Source organism: Rhinopithecus roxellana, chromosome 15 (assembly GCF_007565055.1).
Source record: "Rhinopithecus roxellana isolate Shanxi Qingling chromosome 15, ASM756505v1, whole genome shotgun sequence".
NCBI classification, from domain to species: Eukaryota; Metazoa; Chordata; class Mammalia; order Primates; family Cercopithecidae; genus Rhinopithecus; species Rhinopithecus roxellana.
In genome coordinates, this window is record NC_044563.1 from 11,466,972 (window position 1) to 11,486,894 (window position 19,923).

Genomic DNA, 19,923 nt, shown 5'->3' on the forward strand with positions numbered 1-19,923 from the left:
TACTACACCACAGAGGTTAATTAAGTCGCACTTCTAGATAAAACGGGAGATGAGACTTTGAACCCAGGCTGTGTAGCTCAAACCCCCTGACACGAAGTCTACTCAACCTTCTCGCCTCCCTGTAGACACCACCCAGTAAGGCTGCGCAGCTTCCGGGGGATGTTTCTGTGGAAGGCAGGCTCACCTTGTGCCATCCGAAACAGGGTCTTGGATCTGAGAGGCAATGTTTCTGCTCCAGCCCCTCACAGACACTCTTTGGATGTTGTGGGGGGAAGCCCTCTGCAGTGGGTGGGGTTCAGAGATGGATTGGGATTGGCCCTGGGGTCACACAGCTGGGGCTGCATCCAAACTCCAACCCAGGACGTTGGGCTCCTCCTTTGCCCTACAGTCAGAGAGAAGAGACAAAGAGAAGACTGAGGCTGGGCATTGTAAGGGCGATGGGCTCACAGGGCTCAGTTCAGGGAAGGGTAGAGTGAGCTGACCCCTCCCCTTCCTGTTCCCCTCCTCTGACCTCAGCCTCCCTTCAGCCAGTCTGGGACCCGAGGAAGGGCTGACCCTCGCTCTTGCGGATTAGACAGGATCCACCCTCTCCACCGGGAGGCCCGTCTGTGGCCTGGCCTCCTGCCCTAAGCCTGGCCTGACAGGAGGATCACTTGACCCCAGTCCAAATTTCCCACCACACCCCACCAGGCCAGGCCAGCTTCCTCTGAATCCAAGCATTGTTTGCACCTTGCGGGTGCACACGGATTAAAGGGGAAAACCCTCAAGCAGCCCCTAATGCCCAACAACTTCTGTGGAGGTGGGGCCTGCGGGCCATGAGGACCTCCAGCCCTAGCTCTGCCCCCAAGATGCTGTGACCCTGAGCACTGACCTTTCTGTCTGTCCTCCCTCAGGGTTGGTGTGAAGGTCTCCGGCTATGTCCACAGGTCAGGCATTCTTCCTGACTCTCCCTCTTTCCCCCTCCTGTGCCATGCCCAGGCACACCCAGATTCCTGTCCAGTTCCCATGGCTATCCACCCAAGACGACTTGGTGCAGGTGGGCATGCTGGCCTGCCACCTGCTTGGAAGCTGGGCCACAGAACCTTAGTCTTGGGGTAGAAGAACTGGGTTCAAATCCTGGCTCTGCCCCATGGGCCGGGAGGCTGTTTGCAAGTGATTTACCTGCCCAGAGCCTCTTCACGGGGCTTGCGGTCCTGACCTCTTGTGGTTGGGACCCGTGCCCAGCCCGGGCCCTCCTGCCTGAGCCCTACTGGGACTGGAGTGTACCACTGCTCCTCCTCCTTCTAGCCTCAGGCTGTGGCCTCCTCAGCCCTACCCTCCCAGGGCCCCAGCCCCCCCTCCATTAGAGTGCATCATTGAAGCAGAGGCTCTGGGGAGGGTCCTGTGGGTCAAGACCGCTCCTTAATCAAGGGTAGAGTCCGGAAAGGCTTCCTGCCTTCACCATTACTGCCTGCTGAGAAACCCTATTACCGTTACCAAGGATGGAAGTGTCTGGGAAGGAAGGAGCCTTGTAATGGGGGCTATCCTGGCCTCCAGAGACACAGGGTTGGGGGAGGAGAGAGGCTTAAGCCCAGGAAACAGGTGCCTATCCTGTTTTTTTCCCCAAGGAGCTGCCGCCCAATGCTTCTCTAAAGTACCCTTGCCCAAGGCCTAGGGCCCACAGCTGAGACTCCCTAAGCTAAGGCCTTGGCTCCAGGCTTTGCTAGCCCTGGCACAGGCTGGAGGTTCCCCTGCCCCAGAGGTGACCTATGCCCTTTGCTCCCTCCCTGGTGTCCCCACAGCTTCCAGCCACTCATGTCAAGTTGGCATCTCCCACCCATTTGCTTATGTATCTAACAACCTTTAGGTTCTGGACAAGGTGACTGAGGCACCTAGAGAGACTAGGTTCTGCCACTAGCAAGAGGCTGCTAGCAAGAGCCTGACTTGAACTCCAGCCTGTGAGGGCAGAGGCCAAGCTCCACCTGGCATGGCTCTGTTTTCCCAATGAGGTCTAGAGGCTCCTGGGCCGCAGGAAGTGGGAGGGTTGAAATCCTCCTAAGAAGCCGTGTGACCTTGGGCAAGTCCCTTCCCCTCTCTGGGCCTCAAGTGGAGATCGTAATCACACCCCACAAGGCCAGGGCTGAGAGCTAGGAGATCTGCTAGGTTAGAGTTGATGGAGAACTTGGTGGGGTGTGGAGGAAGGCCAGGGCCAGGCAGGGCTCCTTGTGGGGGTCTCAGAGCCTGGGGCAAAGGGGCCTGCAGGGGAGCGCCTCCTCCACTGACCCCTCCTCCCCCAGAGCCAGCTGCATCTCTTTCTGGGTTTCTAGGTGACTTGGCTGGCCCCTCTGGATGAGTTCTACTTTAAACCTGCTGCTGTTACTGCCTCTGTATTGGGGGGGCTCCCACAGGGGCCCCCAGGCAGGAACCCCCCCCACCAGCCAAGCCCTGCGGGAGGGGCTGCAGCCCCCACCCATCCCATTGCCCATGCGCCTTCCCCGCTCCCATCCCTGGAACGCAGATTTCAGGGCACCTGCTGTGGGCCAGGCACTGCAGAGCCCCTCCTCAACCCTCCTGTCTGGGGACACCCACAAAGCTTCTGACCCCTCTAGGCAGACAACAGCGTCCCCCCCGCGGTTCCCAGCCAAGAGGCTCACAGTCAGGCTCCAGTCATGGGAGTCTGCGGCAACAAGAAGGGGGCTGTTCTAGGGCCCACTCTCGAAGACCAGGATGCTTGGGTCCTCAAAGGAGGTGGCAGGCGCCCGGCCTCCCTGGGCCAGGGACGGGGGAGGGGCGCCTGCCGGCGGGAGGCCCATTAGCCGGCTAAGTGCTCCCAGGGAGGGGGGACTGCGCAGCAGAAGAGTGGGTGAGGCGAAGCCAGGGCAGAGGGGGGCGGGAGAAGCTTTTCCTGCATTCAGCTAAGTGCGGCAGAAGAGGGTGGGCGACAGGGCTCTGCGGCGACCCCCGGCCCAAGTCCAGCCCTCCTCTGGTATTGCAGCCCCCGTCGCTCAGAAACCTCAGTGGGCTGATCCCGGACCGCCTTAAGCAGCGCCCTCTACACCCAGTCCCTGCAGCTGCTCCCCAACAGCCACTTCGGCCCCCAGCACCCTCCTTCCACCATAGGCCTGAAGAATCAGGTCCTGCTGAGCCACGCAGCAAAGCCCCCGACCGGTTGGCGTGCCCCTGCCCCAATCCCTGCTCCGGCTGCAGTTGCCGCCCCGGCCGCCAGGGGGAGCCGACGCGGGGCGGGAGGGTCCGACGCGGTGGGAGGGGGCGGGGCCAGGAAGGCCCCGCCCCGTCCCCGCCCCGCCCCGCCCGGGCCCCGCCGGGTCTCTGGTCGGTCCGGGACAGACTGGCGCGCGGGCGAGCGGGTACTGACGCCGCGGGGTCGAAGCGGGCCGGGTGGTGGGAGCAGCGGCGCCGTCAGTCCCCGTCAGGGCTCCGTGGGTCCCCGACCCGCCCCTGGCCCGGCCATGGCGGGCGCCCAGCCCGGCGTCCACGCGCTGCAGCTGGAGCCGCCCACCGTGGTGGAGACCCTGCGGCGCGGGAGTAAGTTCATCAAATGGGACGAGGTAAGCGCGCGGGCCCCTGCTCCGCCCAGATCCCGGGACTCTTTCTGTCAAGCTCGACCAGTCGCTGGGGACCCCTACCCCAGCTTCGCCTGCCCGTGGCGCCACCCTCATCCCAGCCTGGCGGCGCCCCGGAAACTTAAGTCCCCGATCGTCTCCGTAATGAAGACTTTGTCCCCCCAACTCCCAGTCTCTCAGCTCTGGAAAATTGGGCTCCACTCCTTGGCGCAGAGACTTTGAACCCCAATAAATCCCGTTCCCCCGTTTTCATTCGCCCTTCCCGCCACACCCTGCCAGACTAATTCTGTTTCCCCGATCCTGGCCTGGTCCCCAGACCTCTGCTCAGCACTAGACTCCCCGGCTGCAGGACCCTGACCTCCAGGCTGGCTTGGGGCATCCTCATTCTGGGTGTGTGCCAGGGCGTCCCTACTCTCCCCGGTGCCCTGCCTGAACAGTCCTCGTCCATTCATCATTTTTCCCCCTATTCTGGTTGGCACCCCTTCGCCCTGCTTCTGAATCCCAGTTCAGCTCCCTGCTCAGGTGGGAGCACCCAGTCACCCCCTAGGGGAGACCTTGCCCCCCAAGTTCCTCCACCCCTGGCAACTTTATTTCCCACTCCTTAGGCTTGGGATCTTGAACCCCAATACATCCTGGCCCCCCTTTCCCTGTCCTGCCCCTGGTGCTTCCCAAATGCCCGTGTCCCCACCTTCGGCTGCCCATCCCCATCCTGGGTCCCCTCTTCTGCCCCCTGGGCCTCTCCTTCCCCAGGGCCTCCACCCGGCCGGCCTGAGCTTCCTCGCGGCTCCTTCCCGGTCAGGCACGGGCCTGGAAGACTCTGGGCTCTTTTCCGGCTGGGTGGGGCCCCGGGGTAGGCGTGGGAGCTGGGGGGAGGAGATGGGGGCGTGGCCCGAAGCGGCAGGTGTGTGAGGAGGGGTGCTTGGGTGCCCCAGAGGCCGGGGGAGACCCCTCCCCCCAGGCTGGCCTGAAGGGAAAAGTTTCTTCTTTTCCTTCCACTGTGATAAACCCAAATAAGGAAGTGGGAACAGGGAGAGGGCCCTGGGGGTGGGGTGGGGGTGCTGACAGAGGCTTGGGGCAGGAGAGCAGGGGGCCTGGGCTGCCTTTGAGAGCCAGACCTCTGGGGAGAGGTAGGGGGGAAACCCTAGGGGCAGTACCCATAGACTCCTCTCCCTCCTCTGCACACCACTGGGGGGCCTCAGACCCAAGGTAGGGTTGGGAATCCCGAGAGGGGCTGGGGGCTGGGTGTCAGCACACTGAAGTGGGGAGGCCTATGCATCCGCAAAGTTTTGGGGCCTTCTGTCCCTTCTGTTCCCAGATGAACACCCATACTTTGTAAGCAAAGCCTGCCATGGGTGGGGCTGCTGCAATCCCCATTCTCCAGAAAAGGAAACTGAGGTCTGGAAAGCAGAGACTTATCCCAGGCCCCACAATGGGGTGTGGCTGAGGCCAGGAGCTGGGAGTCTCCGCTCCCTGCTTCCCAGGTCACAGGACGCTGCAACCACACTGCCTGCAAGCAAGGCCTGGCTCCGATGACCTCGGGCAGGCTACGAAGTGTACCTGTAACTAAGTGTCCTCATCTGTAAAATGGGAGTGACAACAGCACGTCTCTTAGGCTGGTTAGGAGGCCTTCGTGTGCTTGAAGGTGCTAGGTGCATAGAACTGTACCTGGTGTGCAGTAGGGGCGACGTGTGTATATGAGATGTATTGATAATGACAGTATTGTCCACCAGACACTGAGCAGCTGTTTAGGGGTGGTGCCCAACATGAGGTGGGGTCCTTTTCTGGCTGGAAGAGCCTGGAATAGGAGAGTTCTACCTGTAGCCACTTGGTCACTCTGGCCCTGGCTGAGTCTAAGCCCTGGAGAACAGCCCCTCTGGCTGCTGGTCCTGAGTCACACGGGGTGGCCCTGGGAGTTTGCCAGGGACCGGGCCCTTCTCAGAAAATGGTGCTGGCATGCACTTCCCTGCCCCCTGCCAGCTGCAGGGCTGTTTGAGGGAGGAAGAGCTCACTGCCCTGTCCTGAGAGTAGGGTGAGTCGCCTTCTAGGGGGACTGTTCTTCTGTAAGATGGGGATGAGCTTTGAGGCTGTGAGGACCCCGGCAGATGCGGTAAGGTGAATAATGGACTTTGAGGCAGACCAGGGGGGTCATCGTAGTATCCCAAGGGACGCAGAAGGGCAGTGGGAGTCAGACTTCTCACTTTCATGCCTTAAACATTCCGTAGTGGGGTGAATTAGGGGGGCTGTCACCGTCACAGAGATCTCAGCACTTCTGGGGAAACGGAGCCCAGGATGGGGGCTGGGGAGCCCTTCCAGGTGTGACACTGAACGTCACACCTAGGACCTTGGCTTTGTTCTGAGGGCCACAGGCAGCCACACAGGACCTGTGGACTGGATGAGGTTTCGTCTTAGCTCACGGGCAGGAACTCTGGGGTGCATGATGGGAGAGCCCCCAGGGCCAGGCCTGCACCACAGGCCTCACTCCCTGACCCCTGCTGCCCTGTGCTGACCCCAGGAGACCTCCAGTCGGAACCTGGTGACCCTGCGTGTGGACCCCAGTGGCTTCTTCTTGTACTGGACAGGCCCCAACATGGTGAGGGGGGGCGCTGGTGCAGCTCGCTCAGGCCAAGGGCCCCTGTCCCAGACCCCTGCCCTGCCCGTGGGGGTGGGGCCCCGCTGCAGGCTGACCTCTCCCACTGCTGCCCAGACAGGAAGTGCTCAGGGCAGGAGCTGAGGCTGGGGCTATAGCCAGGGGCTGGCCACTCCCTGGCCTGGGTAGGGAGCTTGGAGGCTCCTGGCTGTCGCCCTACAGCCTCTCATACCCAACCCGGTATCTGGTTCCCCCCAGGAGGTGGACACACTGGACATCAGTTCCATCAGGGACACACGGACAGGCCGGTACGCCCGCCTGCCCAAGGTGAGTGATGGAACCTGGGAGTGAAGACCACAGCGAGGCTGTGAGGCCTGGGAGCCCCTCCTCACCCTTCGCTGTCACCTACTCAGGACCCCAAGATCCGGGAAGTTCTGGGCTTTGGGGGTCCCGATGCCCGGCTGGAGGAGAAGCTGATGACGGTGGTGTCTGGGCCAGACCCGGTGAACACAGTGTTCTTGAACTTCATGGCCGTGCAGGATGACACAGCCAAGGTGGGCTGGCACCAAGGGGACAAGCGGGGAGTCACTGTCTTATTCTGTGAGTTGGCCGTCACTTACCGAACACCTGCTGTGTTCTAGGCTGCTCTGTGACCTTCTGTGTACCAGAGATAGTTGTGGACCTGGGTTGTGGCTGGGCAGCCCCTCTGTCCCCCATTCACCGCCTCCCCGTGTATACTGGCCCCCCAGGTCTGGTCCGAGGAGCTGTTCAAGCTGGCTATGAACATCCTGGCTCAGAATGCCTCCCGGAACACCTTCCTGCGCAAAGCGTGAGCCCCAGGCCACCTGAGGGGGAGCTGGGGGGTTCACGTGGCCGTTTTCAGGGTGTGACCTCTTCACCTGCCTCCCCAGATACACAAAGCTGAAGCTGCAGGTGAACCAGGATGGTCGGATCCCCGTCAAGAAGTGAGCATCCCTTCCCCCAGCACCTTCCTTCTGTCCTGACCTTGGTAGCCTTTGTCTTCCACTGACCCTGAACCCCTCCTGCCCGCATCAGCATCCTGAAGATGTTCTCAGCAGACAAGAAGCGGGTGGAGACTGCGCTGGAATCCTGTGGCCTCAATTTCAACCGGGTATGTGGGGTGGGGGCAGGGGCGGGGTGGGGTGTCATGGTGGGCACCCACCCTTCCGGGGCTGGCTGCCCCTGGCCTCTCACCCCACACTCCTCGACCTCCAGAGTGAGTCCATCCGGCCTGATGAGTTTTCCTTGGAAATCTTTGAGCGGTTCCTGAACAAGCTGTGTCTGCGGCCGGACATTGACAAGATCCTGCTGGAGATGTGAGCAGGGCCCAGCCTGCCTCCCAGCCCCTATGCTCTGTGCTTGGCTTCTGCTTAGCGCGCCTCTAGCTCAATGGGGAGAGGGGAAACTGGTGGGCCGGGTCCTGGAGCGCCGGGGGCGGGTGGGTGCCCGGGGAGAACCTGTCGATGATGTGCCTGTGCTCAGAGCGGCTATTTCTGCCCCTCAGTTACAGGTAGCTCTGGGCTAACCCTGTACCAGGGTTGGTTTAATCAGCCCACTCTGCAATGGGGTCCAAGGCTCAGGTGTGCTGTGAGGTCTGGAAGCAAGGGGTGGTGGGCTGACCACTTGGTAGTTCCTCAGCCCTGGCCATTGCTAGTGCCCAGTAGTCTGCTGCCTTGACAATCCTGAGTGGTCAGGAGAGTGAAGGGGGAAACTGAGGCCCAGAGGTTGGCCATGACTCACCCAGAGTCCCACTCACTGGGTGCCAGACCCAGGGGCAGGCCTTCTGACTCCTTTGCCCAGGGCAAGGGCTTGGTGAGGGGATGGGAGCCCTGCAAGGCTCCATCCTCACCCGGCTTCCTGCCCCCTCCAGAGGCGCCAAGGGCAAGCCATACCTGACACTGGAGCAGCTCATGGACTTCATCAACCAGAAGCAACGCGACCCGAGACTCAACGAAGTGCTGTACCCGCCGCTGCGGCCCTCCCAGGCCCGACTGCTCATCGAAAAGTATGAGCCCAACCAGCAGTTTCTGGAGCGAGGTGAGCTGGCCAGGGTGCAGGTGGGTGGGGGCAGGTGGGGCCCCAGCTGACCCTGCTGATCCCCTCCCACCCCAGACCAGATGTCCATGGAGGGCTTTAGCCGCTACCTGGGAGGCGAGGAGAATGGCATCCTGCCCCTGGAAGCCCTGGATCTGAGCACCGACATGACCCAGCCGCTGAGTGCCTACTTCATCAACTCCTCGCATAACACCTATCTCACTGGTGAGCGGGGAGCAAGGGTGGGGCCCATGGCCTCTGCCCTGTAACCCTTGCATTGCCCCACTCCTCCTGGGGCACGGTCCTTTTGGCCCATTTGCTCATTCATCGGCCAGTGCTGAGGATGCAGGCAGGGAACAGGCAGCGGCCCTGAGCAGGGGGGCCTCTCTGCGGGAGTGTGCCTCATGGTGGCTTTACCAGGGAAGGACTGGAATGGCTTGTGTTAGGGCCTGCAGCAGGAGAGACTGCAGGGTGCATTTTTTTTGTTTTGAGACGGAGTTTCGCTCTTGTTGCCCAGGCTGGAGTGCAATGGCACGATCTCGGCTCACCGCAACCTCTGCCTCCCAAGTTCAAGTGATTCTCCTGCCTCAGCCTCCCAAGTAGCTGGGATTACAGACATGCGCCACCATGCCCGGCTCATTTTGTATTTTTAGTAGAGACGGATTTCTCCATGTTGATCAGGCTGCTGTCAAACTCTCAACCTCAGGTGATCTGCCTGCCTCGGCCTCCCAAAGCGCTGGGATTACAGGCATGAGCCACCGCGCCCGGCCTGCAGGGTGCTTTTGAGAGGCTGGAAGGGGGTTGGGTGTGGTGACTCATGCCTGTAATCCCAGAACTTTGGGGAGCTAAGGCAGGTAGATCACTTGAGCCCAGGTTTTGAGACCAGCCTTGGCAACATAGCATGACCCCATCTCTACAAATAATTTTTTAAAAATTAGCTGGGTATTGGCCGGGCGCGGTGGCTCAAGCCTGTAATCCCAGCACTTTGGGAGGCCGAGACGGGCGGATCACGAGGTCAGGAGATGGAGACCATCCTGGCGAACATGGTGAAACCTCGTCTCTACTAAAAAATACAAAAAACTAGCCGGGCGAGGTGGCGGGCGCCTATAGTCCCAGCTACTCGGGAGGCTGAGGCAGGAGAATGGCGTAAACCCGGGAGGCGGAGCTTGCAGTGAGCTGAGATCCGGCCACTGCACTCCAGCCTGGGCGACAGAGCGAGACTCCGTCTCAAAAAAAAAAAAAAAAAAAAAATTAGCTGGGTATTGTGGTGCATGCCTGTGGTCCCAGCTGCTTGGGAGGCTGAGGTGGAAGTATCCCTTGGTTCTGGGAAAGTTGAGGCAGGAGTAAGCTGTGATTGCACCACTGCACTCCAGCCTGGGTGACAGAGTGAGACCCTTTCTCAAAAAAAAATTAAATAAATAATAATTTTTTAAAAAAGCAGAAAGGAAGCTGGAGGGGGCAGAGTGCTGGGGATAGGTGCCTGTTAAGAGAGGCAGAGCAAGGCATGGCTAAGCCCAGGGGCCCAGAGGCACTTGGATTCATCCTGAGTGGGAGGGAGAGGCTTTTTGGAGGGTGAAGCAGAAGAGGTGATGTGACCTGATATGATATGTTCTTAGAAGGATGATGCCAGGTACTCTATAGAGATTGGATTCAGGCCAGGTGCAGTGACTCACGCCTGTAATCCCAACACTTTGAGAGGCTGAGGTCAGGATCACCTGAGGTCAGGAGTTTGAGACCAGCCTGGCCAACGTGGTGAAACCCTGTCTCTACTAAAAATACCAAAATTAGCGAGGCATAGTGGTGGGCGCCTGTAATCCCAGCTACTCGGGAGGCTAAGGCAGGAGAATCGCTTGAACCAGGGAGGCGGAGGTTGCAGTGAGCCGAGGTCGTGCCACCACACTCCAGCCTGGGCGACAGAGTGAGATTCGGTCTCAAAAAAAAAAAGGACAGAGAGATTGGATTGGAGGCAGGGAGGCCTGGAGTCTTCCACACAGGAAGTGGTGTGAGCTGTGCCAGGGCTGAGATGGGTGGAGGGAGGGAGGAGAGGGGGCGATTGTTGAGTGAGTGAGGAGCTACAGTGAGCCTCAGGGATGACTCCCTCAGCTCACGCTGGTGGGATGGTTAGGTGGTGGGTATCTATCTGAGAGATGGAGAGCCCTCTGCAAATCCAGCATGGCCTGGTTCCACGTGGGGCCGGGATGGTGAGGAGCTGGGCTGGTGGGCGGCCTTGGTGACAGAGCCTTGCCCCCAGCTGGGCAGCTGGCCGGGACCTCGTCGGTGGAGATGTACCGCCAGGTGCTGCTGTGGGGCTGCCGCTGTGTGGAGCTGGATGTGTGGAAAGGACGGCCGCCCGAGGAGGAACCCTTCATCACCCATGGCTTCACCATGACCACGGAGGTGCCTCTGCGCGACGTGCTGGAGGCCATTGCCGAGACTGCCTTCAAGACCTCGCCCTACCCCGTCATCCTCTCCTTCGAGAACCACGTGGACTCGTGAGTGAGCCCCTGGCATGAAACCCCATGGACCCAGGGACAGCCCTCCCACCTCAGCGCTGTTGGACTGCTCAGGGACCTCCAACCCTGTGAACCGCCACTGACCTGTCCTGTAGACCCCAGCTTCCCCTAGGGACCTCTGACCTCTGACCTCGGCTCCGCAGGGCAAAGCAGCAGGCAAAGATGGCTGAGTACTGCCGCTCCATTTTTGGAGATGCGCTACTCATCGATCCTCTGGACAAGTACCCGGTACGGGGGCTCAGAGCGAGGGTGGGGGTATGCGGGCCAGGGTGCTGCGGACCTGGTCCAGGGCCCTGACTCGTCCATGCCTGCCCAGCTGGCCCCAGGTGTTCCCCTGCCCAGCCCCCAGGACCTGATGGGCCGTATCCTGGTGAAGAACAAGAAGCGGCACAGACCCAGCACAGGTGGCCCAGACAGCGCTGGGCGCAAGCGGCCGCTGGAGCAGAGCAATTCAGCCCTGAGCGAGAGCTCCGCTGCCACTGAGCCCTCCTCCCCGCAGCTTGGTAGGGCCCCAGCCTGGCCCGCCACCCTGACCTGACCCCAGCCTCTGGCCTCATGCTCTCGGCACCATGACACTTCACCCCAGACCCCCAGCCCATCCTCCTGCCTCGCTGTGCACCTGTTCCCACAACTGGCCTCTCTCCTCACCACCTGTCGGCTGGTGTGGGGCCTCTGACCCCTGACCTCAGGTGCATGCTTCACCGAGCTGCATTGAGTCCACCTGCCCAGTTAGTTATCATTTCAGCTGACCTCTGACCTCTTACCCCTGACGATTCACCTCACTATGCCCCCTCCTTAGACATGGCTCTGGCTTACCCGTGACCTGTAACCCCTCTGTGTCATCTCTTACCCGGCTATTAAGGCTGTGGTACCCTACTTCCTGACTTCTCACCCTACTGAACCACCCTATCCCTGCTGAATATCACCCCAGACCTTTACCTTTGACCTATGATCCCTCTCAACCACTACTGGGTTTAATACTGTCTGACCCCTGACCTCTTGGCTTCTCCCCAAGCCACACTTCTCTGAGAGTACCCCTTGAATTCCCCACTGAGTCACCTGTACTTACTGGGAAAAACCCCTCCAGGCTTCCTAAGCAGCTATGTGGTCCTGACCCCTGACCTTGTGGCCCTGTCCTCTGCAGGGTCGCCCAGCTCTGACAGCTGCCCAGGCCTGAGCAACGGGGAGGAGGGGGGGCTTGAGAAGCCCAGCCTAGAGCCTCGGAAGTCTCTGGGCGAGGAGGGCCTGAACCGGGGCCCCTATGCTCTTGGACCTGCTGACCGTGAGGATGAGGAGGAAGATGAGGAAGAGGAGGAGCAGACAGACCCCAAAAAGCCGACCACAGATGAGGTCAGGCCCAGAGGGCGGGCAGGTCGGGGAGGTAGCATCTATTTACCTCCCAAGCAGTTTATTACCGCCACTGGGGGCTGAGGGTCTGACCACCAAGACCGACATCACCCCGCCTCCTGGGGCTCAGTGTGGGTGTGAGTGAAGGTGGGAGGAGGGGTCTTCAGTCATCAGGAATGGAAACAAGCATACAGTTCTCCTGGTGATGTGGCCTGGGAGGTGCGAGTTAGGGCACAGAACTGGCAGAGGGCAGCCCTGGGCAGGGAGGTGGGGCTGGCAGAGCTCAGGAAGGGGGACAGCATGTGCAAAGGTCCTAGGGCAGGGCCGGGGGTGCAGGAGCGGGGAGCGTTGTCATGGGGAGCATTGAGTAGCTGTGAGGAGTGGTATAGAAAAAATCAGTCTGAGCCATGGGCTCACACCTGTAATCCCAGCTACTCGGCAGGCTGAGGTACGAGAATCCCTTGAACCTGGGAGGTGGAGCTTGCAGTGAGCTGAGATCGCGCCATTGCTATGATTTTGTAGCCTGGGCTACAAAAGGAGACTCTGTCTCAAAAAAAAAAAAAAAAAAAAAAAGACATTGCTATAAAGACAATTACTAGGGCAGTTAGTGAAATTTAAAGATGAACTACATATTAGATAATATGTCAATGTTTTGTTTCCTGGATTTAATTATTGTATTGGAGTTATATAAGAGAATGTCCATATATGCTGAAGTATTTATGGGTAAAGGGTCATGATGTCTGTAATTTACTCCCAAATGATTCAGTAAAAGTAATGATAATTGTAACAACTATATGTGCTGGGCGAGATGGCTCACACCTGTAATCCCAGCACTTTGGGAGGCTGAGGTGGGCGAGTCACCTGAGGTCGGGAGGTTCAAGACCAGCCTGGCCAACATGGTGAAACCCCATCTCTACTAAAAATACATAAATTAGCCAGGCAAGGTGGCAGGCGCCTGTAAACCCAGCTACTTGGGAGGCTGAGGCAGGAAAATTGCTTGAGCCGGGTGGTGTCCAGGGCGCATCAGTGAGACCCCAGGAAGAAGATTGTTGGCACCACCAGCAGTGCGTGGATAGTGGTGGGAAGAGGGTCAGCACCTCCTTCATGGGGGGCAGTGAGGGAATGGCCAGCTGTGGCGGGAGTGGCACTGCTGACCCTGGGTTGGGGCCCACAGGGCACGGCCAGCAGCGAGGTGAATGCCACTGAGGAGATGTCCACGCTTGTCAACTACATCGAGCCTGTCAAGTTCAAGTCCTTTGAGGCTGCTCGAAGTGAGTAGGGGTGGGTGGCAGCCATGGGAGCTTGCCCAGCTCAGCCCTGCCAGGTCTGATGCCGTCTCTTGGCTCACCCCAAGAGAGGAACAAATGCTTCGAGATGTCGTCCTTCGTGGAGACCAAGGCCATGGAGCAACTGACCAAGAGTCCCATGGAGTTTGTGGAGTATCCTTTGAAGGTGCTGTGGGCGGGCAGGCCAGAGTGGGGCGCTTGGAGGCCAGCTGCGGTGTTCTGTCCCCACGTGTGCCATCTGCACAGGGTGCTGGCCCTCTGGCGGCTCTCCTGCACCCTGGCCTGTGGCTTGGGCAGGTCCAGGCAGTCTCAGGGGGCATGGCTAGGCTGAGAAATGGAGGCCGGGTGTGGGGGTCACAGGAGCACCTGGCTGAGGCTGGAGGTGAAGGCTGATGGGGTGGGCCTTGGCACCTGTGTGGCCCCTGACCACCAACCTCAGATACAACAAGCAGCAGCTCAGCCGCATCTACCCCAAGGGCACCCGTGTGGACTCTTCCAACTACATGCCCCAGCTCTTCTGGAACGTAGGGTGCCAGCTTGTTGCGCTCAACTTCCAGACCCTTGGTGAGCCCTGACCCCCCATCTTGATCCCGACCCTCAGTCTTACTGACTTCTGACCCATGATCCTGCTGGTCTTGCCTGAACAGACCTCTGACCCTATCTAATCCCAGATCCCAGGGGAACCCAGCCCCTGACTCACCCGCCTCTGCCCTTGGCTGATGCCAGACCCCTCCCCTGTCTGATCTGTCCTGGATCCGGACCCTGATGCCATTTGAGCCCACCCCTGGCCCTGGACCTTGGATACCATCTGACCTGATGGTCTCCCGTCCCCTACATGGCACCGCCCTGCCTGATCCCTGGCCCTGCTCAACTGGCCCATGGCACCCCAGATGTGGCGATGCAGCTCAACGCGGGCGTTTTTGAGTACAACGGGCGCAGCGGGTACCTGCTGAAGCCGGAGTTCATGCGGCGGCCTGACAAATCCTTCGACCCCTTCACTGAGGTCATCGTGGATGGCATCGTGGCCAATGCCTTGCGGGTCAAGGTGGGGCCTGGGGGTGCTCAGGCCAGGGATGTCCTGGGGGCAGGACGCTCAGCATCTGCCTCACCTTCCTTGGCCCACCCCCCAGGTGATCTCGGGGCAGTTCCTATCCGACAGGAAGGTGGGCATCTACGTGGAGGTGGACATGTTTGGCCTCCCTGTTGACACGCGGCGCAAGTACCGCACCCGGACCTCTCAGGGGAACTCGTTCAACCCCGTGTGGGATGAGGAGCCCTTTGACTTCCCCAAGGTGAGCCTGGCCCCCGCACCTGCTCAGGCACAGGGCAGATCCAGCACAGACCGCCCCGGTTCTCAGGTGGGAGAACAAAAACCAAGTACACTGTTGGCGACTGGGGATCAGAAAGTGGGGGGCACCATGGGTCCCCCAGGACCTGCCTGTCCGAGCGTCAGGCTCCCTGCCCTCCTCAGGGTAAGACACCAGGGTGAGAAGGTGAGATGGGGTTGGGGGTGTCAGCCAGAGGTCTTGTGTCCCCTTCGAGGAGTGAACGCAGCCTGCCCCGTCTCCGAGGCAGGAGCTGAGGTCACAACCCCAAGCTCATATCCGCTCTTCCGCACCCTGCACGGCCCTGCATGGATGCGGCCTCTGCTCCCAACCTAGGCGCATGCGTTCTTGGTTTCCTGCTCATGGCTCGCTCCCGTTTCTAAACTGGCGATGACCAGAACTGTCTGTGGGGGCCCTGAAGGGGCCTGGCTGCCTGTCATCTTGCCTCAGGGTCCTGATGGCTATAGTCATCCATTAGGCCAGGCCATGGAGTTGGGGTCAGCCATCAGCTTAGTGGCAATGGTGACTGATGGTCAGTAGGCCAGCCTGTCTGAAGGTCTGCTCTGTTAGGCTTTGATGGCTGTGGTTAGCTGTGGTCTGGTAGCCATGGTGGCTCAGGGTCAGCCCCATGGCTCAGCTCCAGTCTGGCCCACAGGTGGTGCTGCCTACGCTGGCTTCACTTCGCATCGCAGCCTTTGAGGAGGGGGGTAAATTTGTAGGGCACCGGATCCTGCCTGTCTCTGCCATCCGCTCTGGTGAGGCCTTGGTGGACTCTGGGAAGCACAGCGGGCAGTGGGTAGGGCCCCCGCCTGGCCCAGCAAGCCAACCTTGCCTTCCTGCCCACCCAGGTTACCACTACGTCTGCCTGCGGAACGAGGCCAACCAGCCGCTGTGCCTTCCGGCCCTGCTCATCTACACTGAAGCCTCGGACTACATTCCTGATGACCACCAGGGTGAGCTGGGGTTGGGCAGGGCCGGCCTGGCCAGGGAGTGTGAGGGACAAGGGCCATCCCCAGGGCCTGGGAGTTGCTGAGCTGGATGGCCCTGACTGAGTGGGGAACAGATCCCCAGATCCAAGGACAAGCTCTGGAATTCCTCATTGTGACCAGAGCTGGCGGGTGGGGGTGGCCTGGGGGCTCTGTCTCTGAGACCCTGGCCTTCTGCCTCCCCGCAGACTACGCGGAGGCCCTGATCAACCCCATTAAGCACGTCAGCCTGATGGACCAGAGGGCCCGGCAGCTGGCCGCCCTCATTGGGGAGAGTGAGGTGAGCCGGGGCACGGCAGGGCTCAGGCTCACTGTGACCCAGGGGGCCACTGGACGTGACTGCTGTGGCCATGTGAGGAGGCTTCTGGTCTCTCTAGTGCAATAGGCTTGGCAGCCCTGGGATTTTGAGGAGATGAAAACCACCCATTTGCATTCAGGATGCCTTCAGGTCAGACCTGGGCTGGAATTCCTCCAGCTCCATACAGGCTCAGAGTGGGGGTACAGGGGTCCCACTCACTTTGTCAGGGCAGTGCGAAGCCACAGAAGCTGTTCATATGTGGTGTCCTGGGAGCCATGAGGAGGGCAGTGGCTTCCGTGGGGAGGGGTCAGGCTCAGAGGTTCACCTGTGCTTCCAGACCCAGTCCCCCCGGGGCCTGTGGCAGGCAGGCGGGGAGAGATGACTGCAATTAGGGCTGCCCAGAGCTGTTAGCGGAGAGGCTGGTACCCACTCTGCGGTTGGTGGAGTCCTCTGTTGATTTAATCAGGAGCTGAGCAGCACGGAAAATGAGCGACTGTAGGCAAGGCTGGGGGACACAGGCAGGGAGGAGAGGAGGCTTGGGGCTGGGCCAGGCCTTTCCAGAACAATCTGGGTGTTCCTGAGTGCATGCAGTGGGCTGGCATTATGTTATCTTCCCCATAGCTCATGTGGAAAAGGGGTTTAGAAAGGCTTGATTTATAGCTCTTTTCATGCAGACAGCCTCCTGTTACAGAGCAGCCCAGCAGTGGCTTGGACTAAGGGAAGCTGACAGGGGTGCTAGGGGCCCTGGGAGGTGGTAGAGGACAGAAGGGTCTGGAGGGAACAGCATTTCTGGAAAGAGCATTCTCCTTTCTCCCTGTAGGCTCAGGCTGGCCAAGAGATGTGCCAGGACACCCAGTCTCAGCAGCTGGGGTCTCAGCTGTCCCCAAACCCCACCCCTAGCCCACTGGATGCCTCCCCCCGCCGGCCCCCTGGCCCCACCACCTCCCCTACCAGCACCTCCCTCAGCAGCCCAGGTAAGGAGCAGCTTGGGTCAGGGGTGGGCTGCGGGGAGGTGCCCCACCACCCTGTCCTTCAGCTCCTCACAGGGCCTCTGCTCCCTAGGGCAGCGTGACGATCTCATCGCCAGCATCCTCTCAGGTAGGGGGCGGTGTACCTGGAGGCGGGGGGCTGCCTTGCAGTTTCCCCCACCCCCTGCCTACCTTTGCTCTGCCACTCCCAGAGGTGGCCCCCACCCCGCTGGATGAGCTCCGAGGTCACAAGGCTCTGGTCAAGCTCCAGAGCCGGCAAGAGCGAGACCTGCGGGAGCTGCGCAAGAAGCATCAGCGGAAGGCAGTCACCCTCACCCGCCGCCTGCTGGATGGCCTGGCTCAGGCACAGGCTGAGGGCAGGTGCCGGCTGCGGCCAGGTGCCCTGTGAGTGTCTGGGCCGCCTGTGTGCTATGTGTGCTGGGTGCACTGAAGTGAACATGGGGGTCGGTGGGCATGGAGAGATGGCAAGAGCCGCTCCTTGACCCCCAGGGAGGAGGGTTTGGGTGCAAGGACGGGGGAGGCTTTCCACGCCAGGCACCTCCGTGGTCCCCAGGGAGTGACATCTCTTTTGAAGCCCATAAGGAGCATGTTGCCCAAACAGGCTCCCATCACTTGTGTGGAGCTAACAGGCCTCCTGGTTTACATAACAGACCTGGCCCCATGGGGTGGTGTCTGCCATCTCTTGCCGGGATGTGCGCCCCCCCCCACACCCTCCCCATCCCAGTTCATGTGACGGACCCAAGCATCACCCAGAGGGGTTCTCCTCACAGAGGCGGGGCCGCTGATGTGGAGGACACGAAGGAGGGGGAGGACGAGGCAAAGCGGTATCAGGAGTTCCAGAACAGACAGGTGCAGAGCCTGCTGGAGCTGCGGGAGGCCCAGGTGGACGCAGAGGCCCAGCGGAGGCTGGAGCATCTGAGACAGGTAGGGGCCTGCAGTGGCCAGGGAAAGCCTCCTGGATAGACTGGTCATCAGCCCGGCGTCACCTGTCGGCTCCCTGTGTCCATAGGCTCTGCAGCGGCTCAGGGAGGTCGTCCTTGATGCAAACACAACTCAGTTCAAGAGGCTGAAAGAGATGAACGAGAGGTGAAGGCCTAGGATGGTCTATGGGAAGGGCTGGGGACTTCTAATACCAGAAGGAAGGCAGAGTCTGTGCTTCTGCCGCTGACCCCTCCTTTTCCCCTGCCGGCTTCTCAAGGGAGAAGAAGGAACTGCAGAAGATTCTGGACAGAAAGCGCCATAACAGCATCTCGGAGGCCAAGACGAGGGATAAGCATAAGAAGGAGGCGTAAGGGCACCGGGGCCGGGGGCCATCTGGGTACTGGGGAGGCAGGGTGGGTGTCTGGGCCCCGAGCCATCCTGCATTGCTCCTGTGCAGGGAACTGACGGAGATTAACCGTCGGCACATCACTGAGTCAGTCAACTCCATCCGTCGGGTGAGTCGGGCTCCTGGGCCACCCTACCCCACGTCCCTTCCTTCACTCATCAGACACCCATCTCCGTGCCTGGCCTGGTGCCACGTTGCCCTCAAGGTTCTTCTAGAGCCTTTCTCGAGTGCCCAACAGCCCCAGGGTACCCGCATCATACCCAAAGCCAACTGTCTGCACCAGTGCCTCTGGCTTTGGTATCCTTGGGCCTGGTCCTTTCACAACCCTGATACATCACCCTGGGAGCCTTCACCCACCTGACTTCTTTTTTTATTTTTCTTTGAGACGGAGTCTCGCTCTGTCACCCAGGCTGGAGTGCAGTGGTGCGATCTTGGCTCACTGCAACCTCTGCCTCTTGGGTTCAAGCAGTTCTCTTGCCTCAGCCTCCCGAGTAGCTGGGATTACAGGCGTCCGCCACCACGCCTGGCTAATTTTTGTATTTTTAGTAGAGATGGGGTTTCACCATGTTGGCCAGGCTGGTCTGGAACTCCTGACCTCAGGTGATCTGCCCACCTCGGCCTCCCAAAGTGCTGGGATTACAGGTGTGAGCCACTGCGCCTGGCCTCGCCCACCTGACTTCTATACCCAGCTAGAGCCTCAAGGCCCTAGCCCCTCAGGGCCCCTCAGCTGAGCCCTTGCCCACCCCTGTAGCTGGAGGAGGCCCAGAAGCAGCGGCATGACCGTCTTGTGGCTGGGCAGCAGCAGGTCCTGCAACAGCTGGCAGAAGAGGAGCCCAAGGTGAGGCCATGGGCGAACAGGCGGGCAGATGGGGTGCAAGGCAGCCAGGCCTCGCCTGTGATGCCCGTCCTCCTCCCACAGCTGCTGGCCCAGCTGGCCCAGGAGTGTCAGGAGCAGCGGGCGAGGCTCCCCCAGGAGATCCGCAGGAGCCTGCTGGGCGAGATGCCGGAGGGGCTGGGGGATGGGCTTCTGGTGGCCTGTGCCAGCAACGGTCACGCACCTGGGAGCAGCGGGCACCTGTCGGGCGCTGACTCGGAGAGCCAGGAGGAGAACACACAGCTCTGAACTGGCTGAGCAAGAGGTGGCCACAGGGCCAGGGTGGGCGCTGGGTGGAGGGCAGGCAGCAACACTAATGCTTTTTTTTTTTTTTTAACTTTTTATCTAGAAATTTTATTTTTTTAAACCTGGGGCAAGTACCTGCGCTAACTCCCTTCATCCTCCCGGGGCCCCTCCTTCCTGCCCTCAGTCTTAGGTTAGGGCCCTGGTCAGGGCTTTGCTCCCCGTGACACCCACACCTGGAGGTAGCAGTGTCTCCTCCCTTCCCTGGGAGAGCTGCTAGAGCTTCAGGAAGTAGGTGTCACATTTTTTCTCTATTCTTTGGGGATTGTTTTTACATGAATAAAAGTGGATTTCAGGGACCCTGTGTGCAGTGTGATTTGGGGTGAGAGGACTCTGGGCCTACGTTTCCTCGTCTGTAAAATGGGCTTTGGGCGTTTGGTGGGGTTGAGGGCACGCCTCCAGCCAAGGACTGCTGGGTTGAACCTGAGCCTGCCCTGCTGAGTCTGCTGAGCTTCCCTGTTCCTGTTCCC

The 19,923-nt window shown here is 60.3% G+C and overlaps 1 protein-coding gene across 1 annotated transcript; it reads left to right on the forward strand.

Moving 5' to 3' along the window:
* The first annotated feature begins 3,274 nt into the window (after window positions 1-3,274).
* Window positions 3,275-19,752, forward strand: PLCB3 (phospholipase C beta 3). Its single transcript, XM_010377075.1, has 31 exons — window positions 3,275-3,548; window positions 6,076-6,153; window positions 6,409-6,477; window positions 6,564-6,704; window positions 6,900-6,979; window positions 7,062-7,115; window positions 7,207-7,282; window positions 7,387-7,487; window positions 8,042-8,208; window positions 8,284-8,430; window positions 10,457-10,697; window positions 10,862-10,946; window positions 11,035-11,221; window positions 11,863-12,068; window positions 13,240-13,336; window positions 13,420-13,504; window positions 13,791-13,915; window positions 14,242-14,396; window positions 14,482-14,643; window positions 15,332-15,431; window positions 15,525-15,629; window positions 15,851-15,942; window positions 16,781-16,934; window positions 17,023-17,058; window positions 17,141-17,333; window positions 17,720-17,873; window positions 17,959-18,035; window positions 18,148-18,237; window positions 18,328-18,385; window positions 19,028-19,114; window positions 19,196-19,752. The coding sequence occupies exons 1-31, from the start codon at window positions 3,450-3,452 to the stop codon at window positions 19,397-19,399; spliced, it is 3,705 nt and encodes a 1,234-aa protein (XP_010375377.1). The 5' UTR covers window positions 3,275-3,449; the 3' UTR covers window positions 19,400-19,752.
* Window positions 19,753-19,923: the final 171 nt, after the last annotated feature.

What these genes read in the sequence shown, in the direction of transcription:
- PLCB3 (XM_010377075.1), top strand. Translation starts at nt 3,450, where the DNA reads ATGGCGGGCGCCCAGCCCGGCGTCCACGCGCTGCAGCTGGAGCCGCCC. An exon ending in GCATAACACCTATCTCACTG is followed by an intron (nt 8,431 to 10,456) that starts GTGAGCGGGGAG and finishes CCTTGCCCCCAG; the next exon opens with CTGGGCAGCTGGCCGGGACC. An exon ending in AAAAGCCGACCACAGATGAG is followed by an intron (nt 12,069 to 13,239) that starts GTCAGGCCCAGA and finishes TGGGGCCCACAG; the next exon opens with GGCACGGCCAGCAGCGAGGT.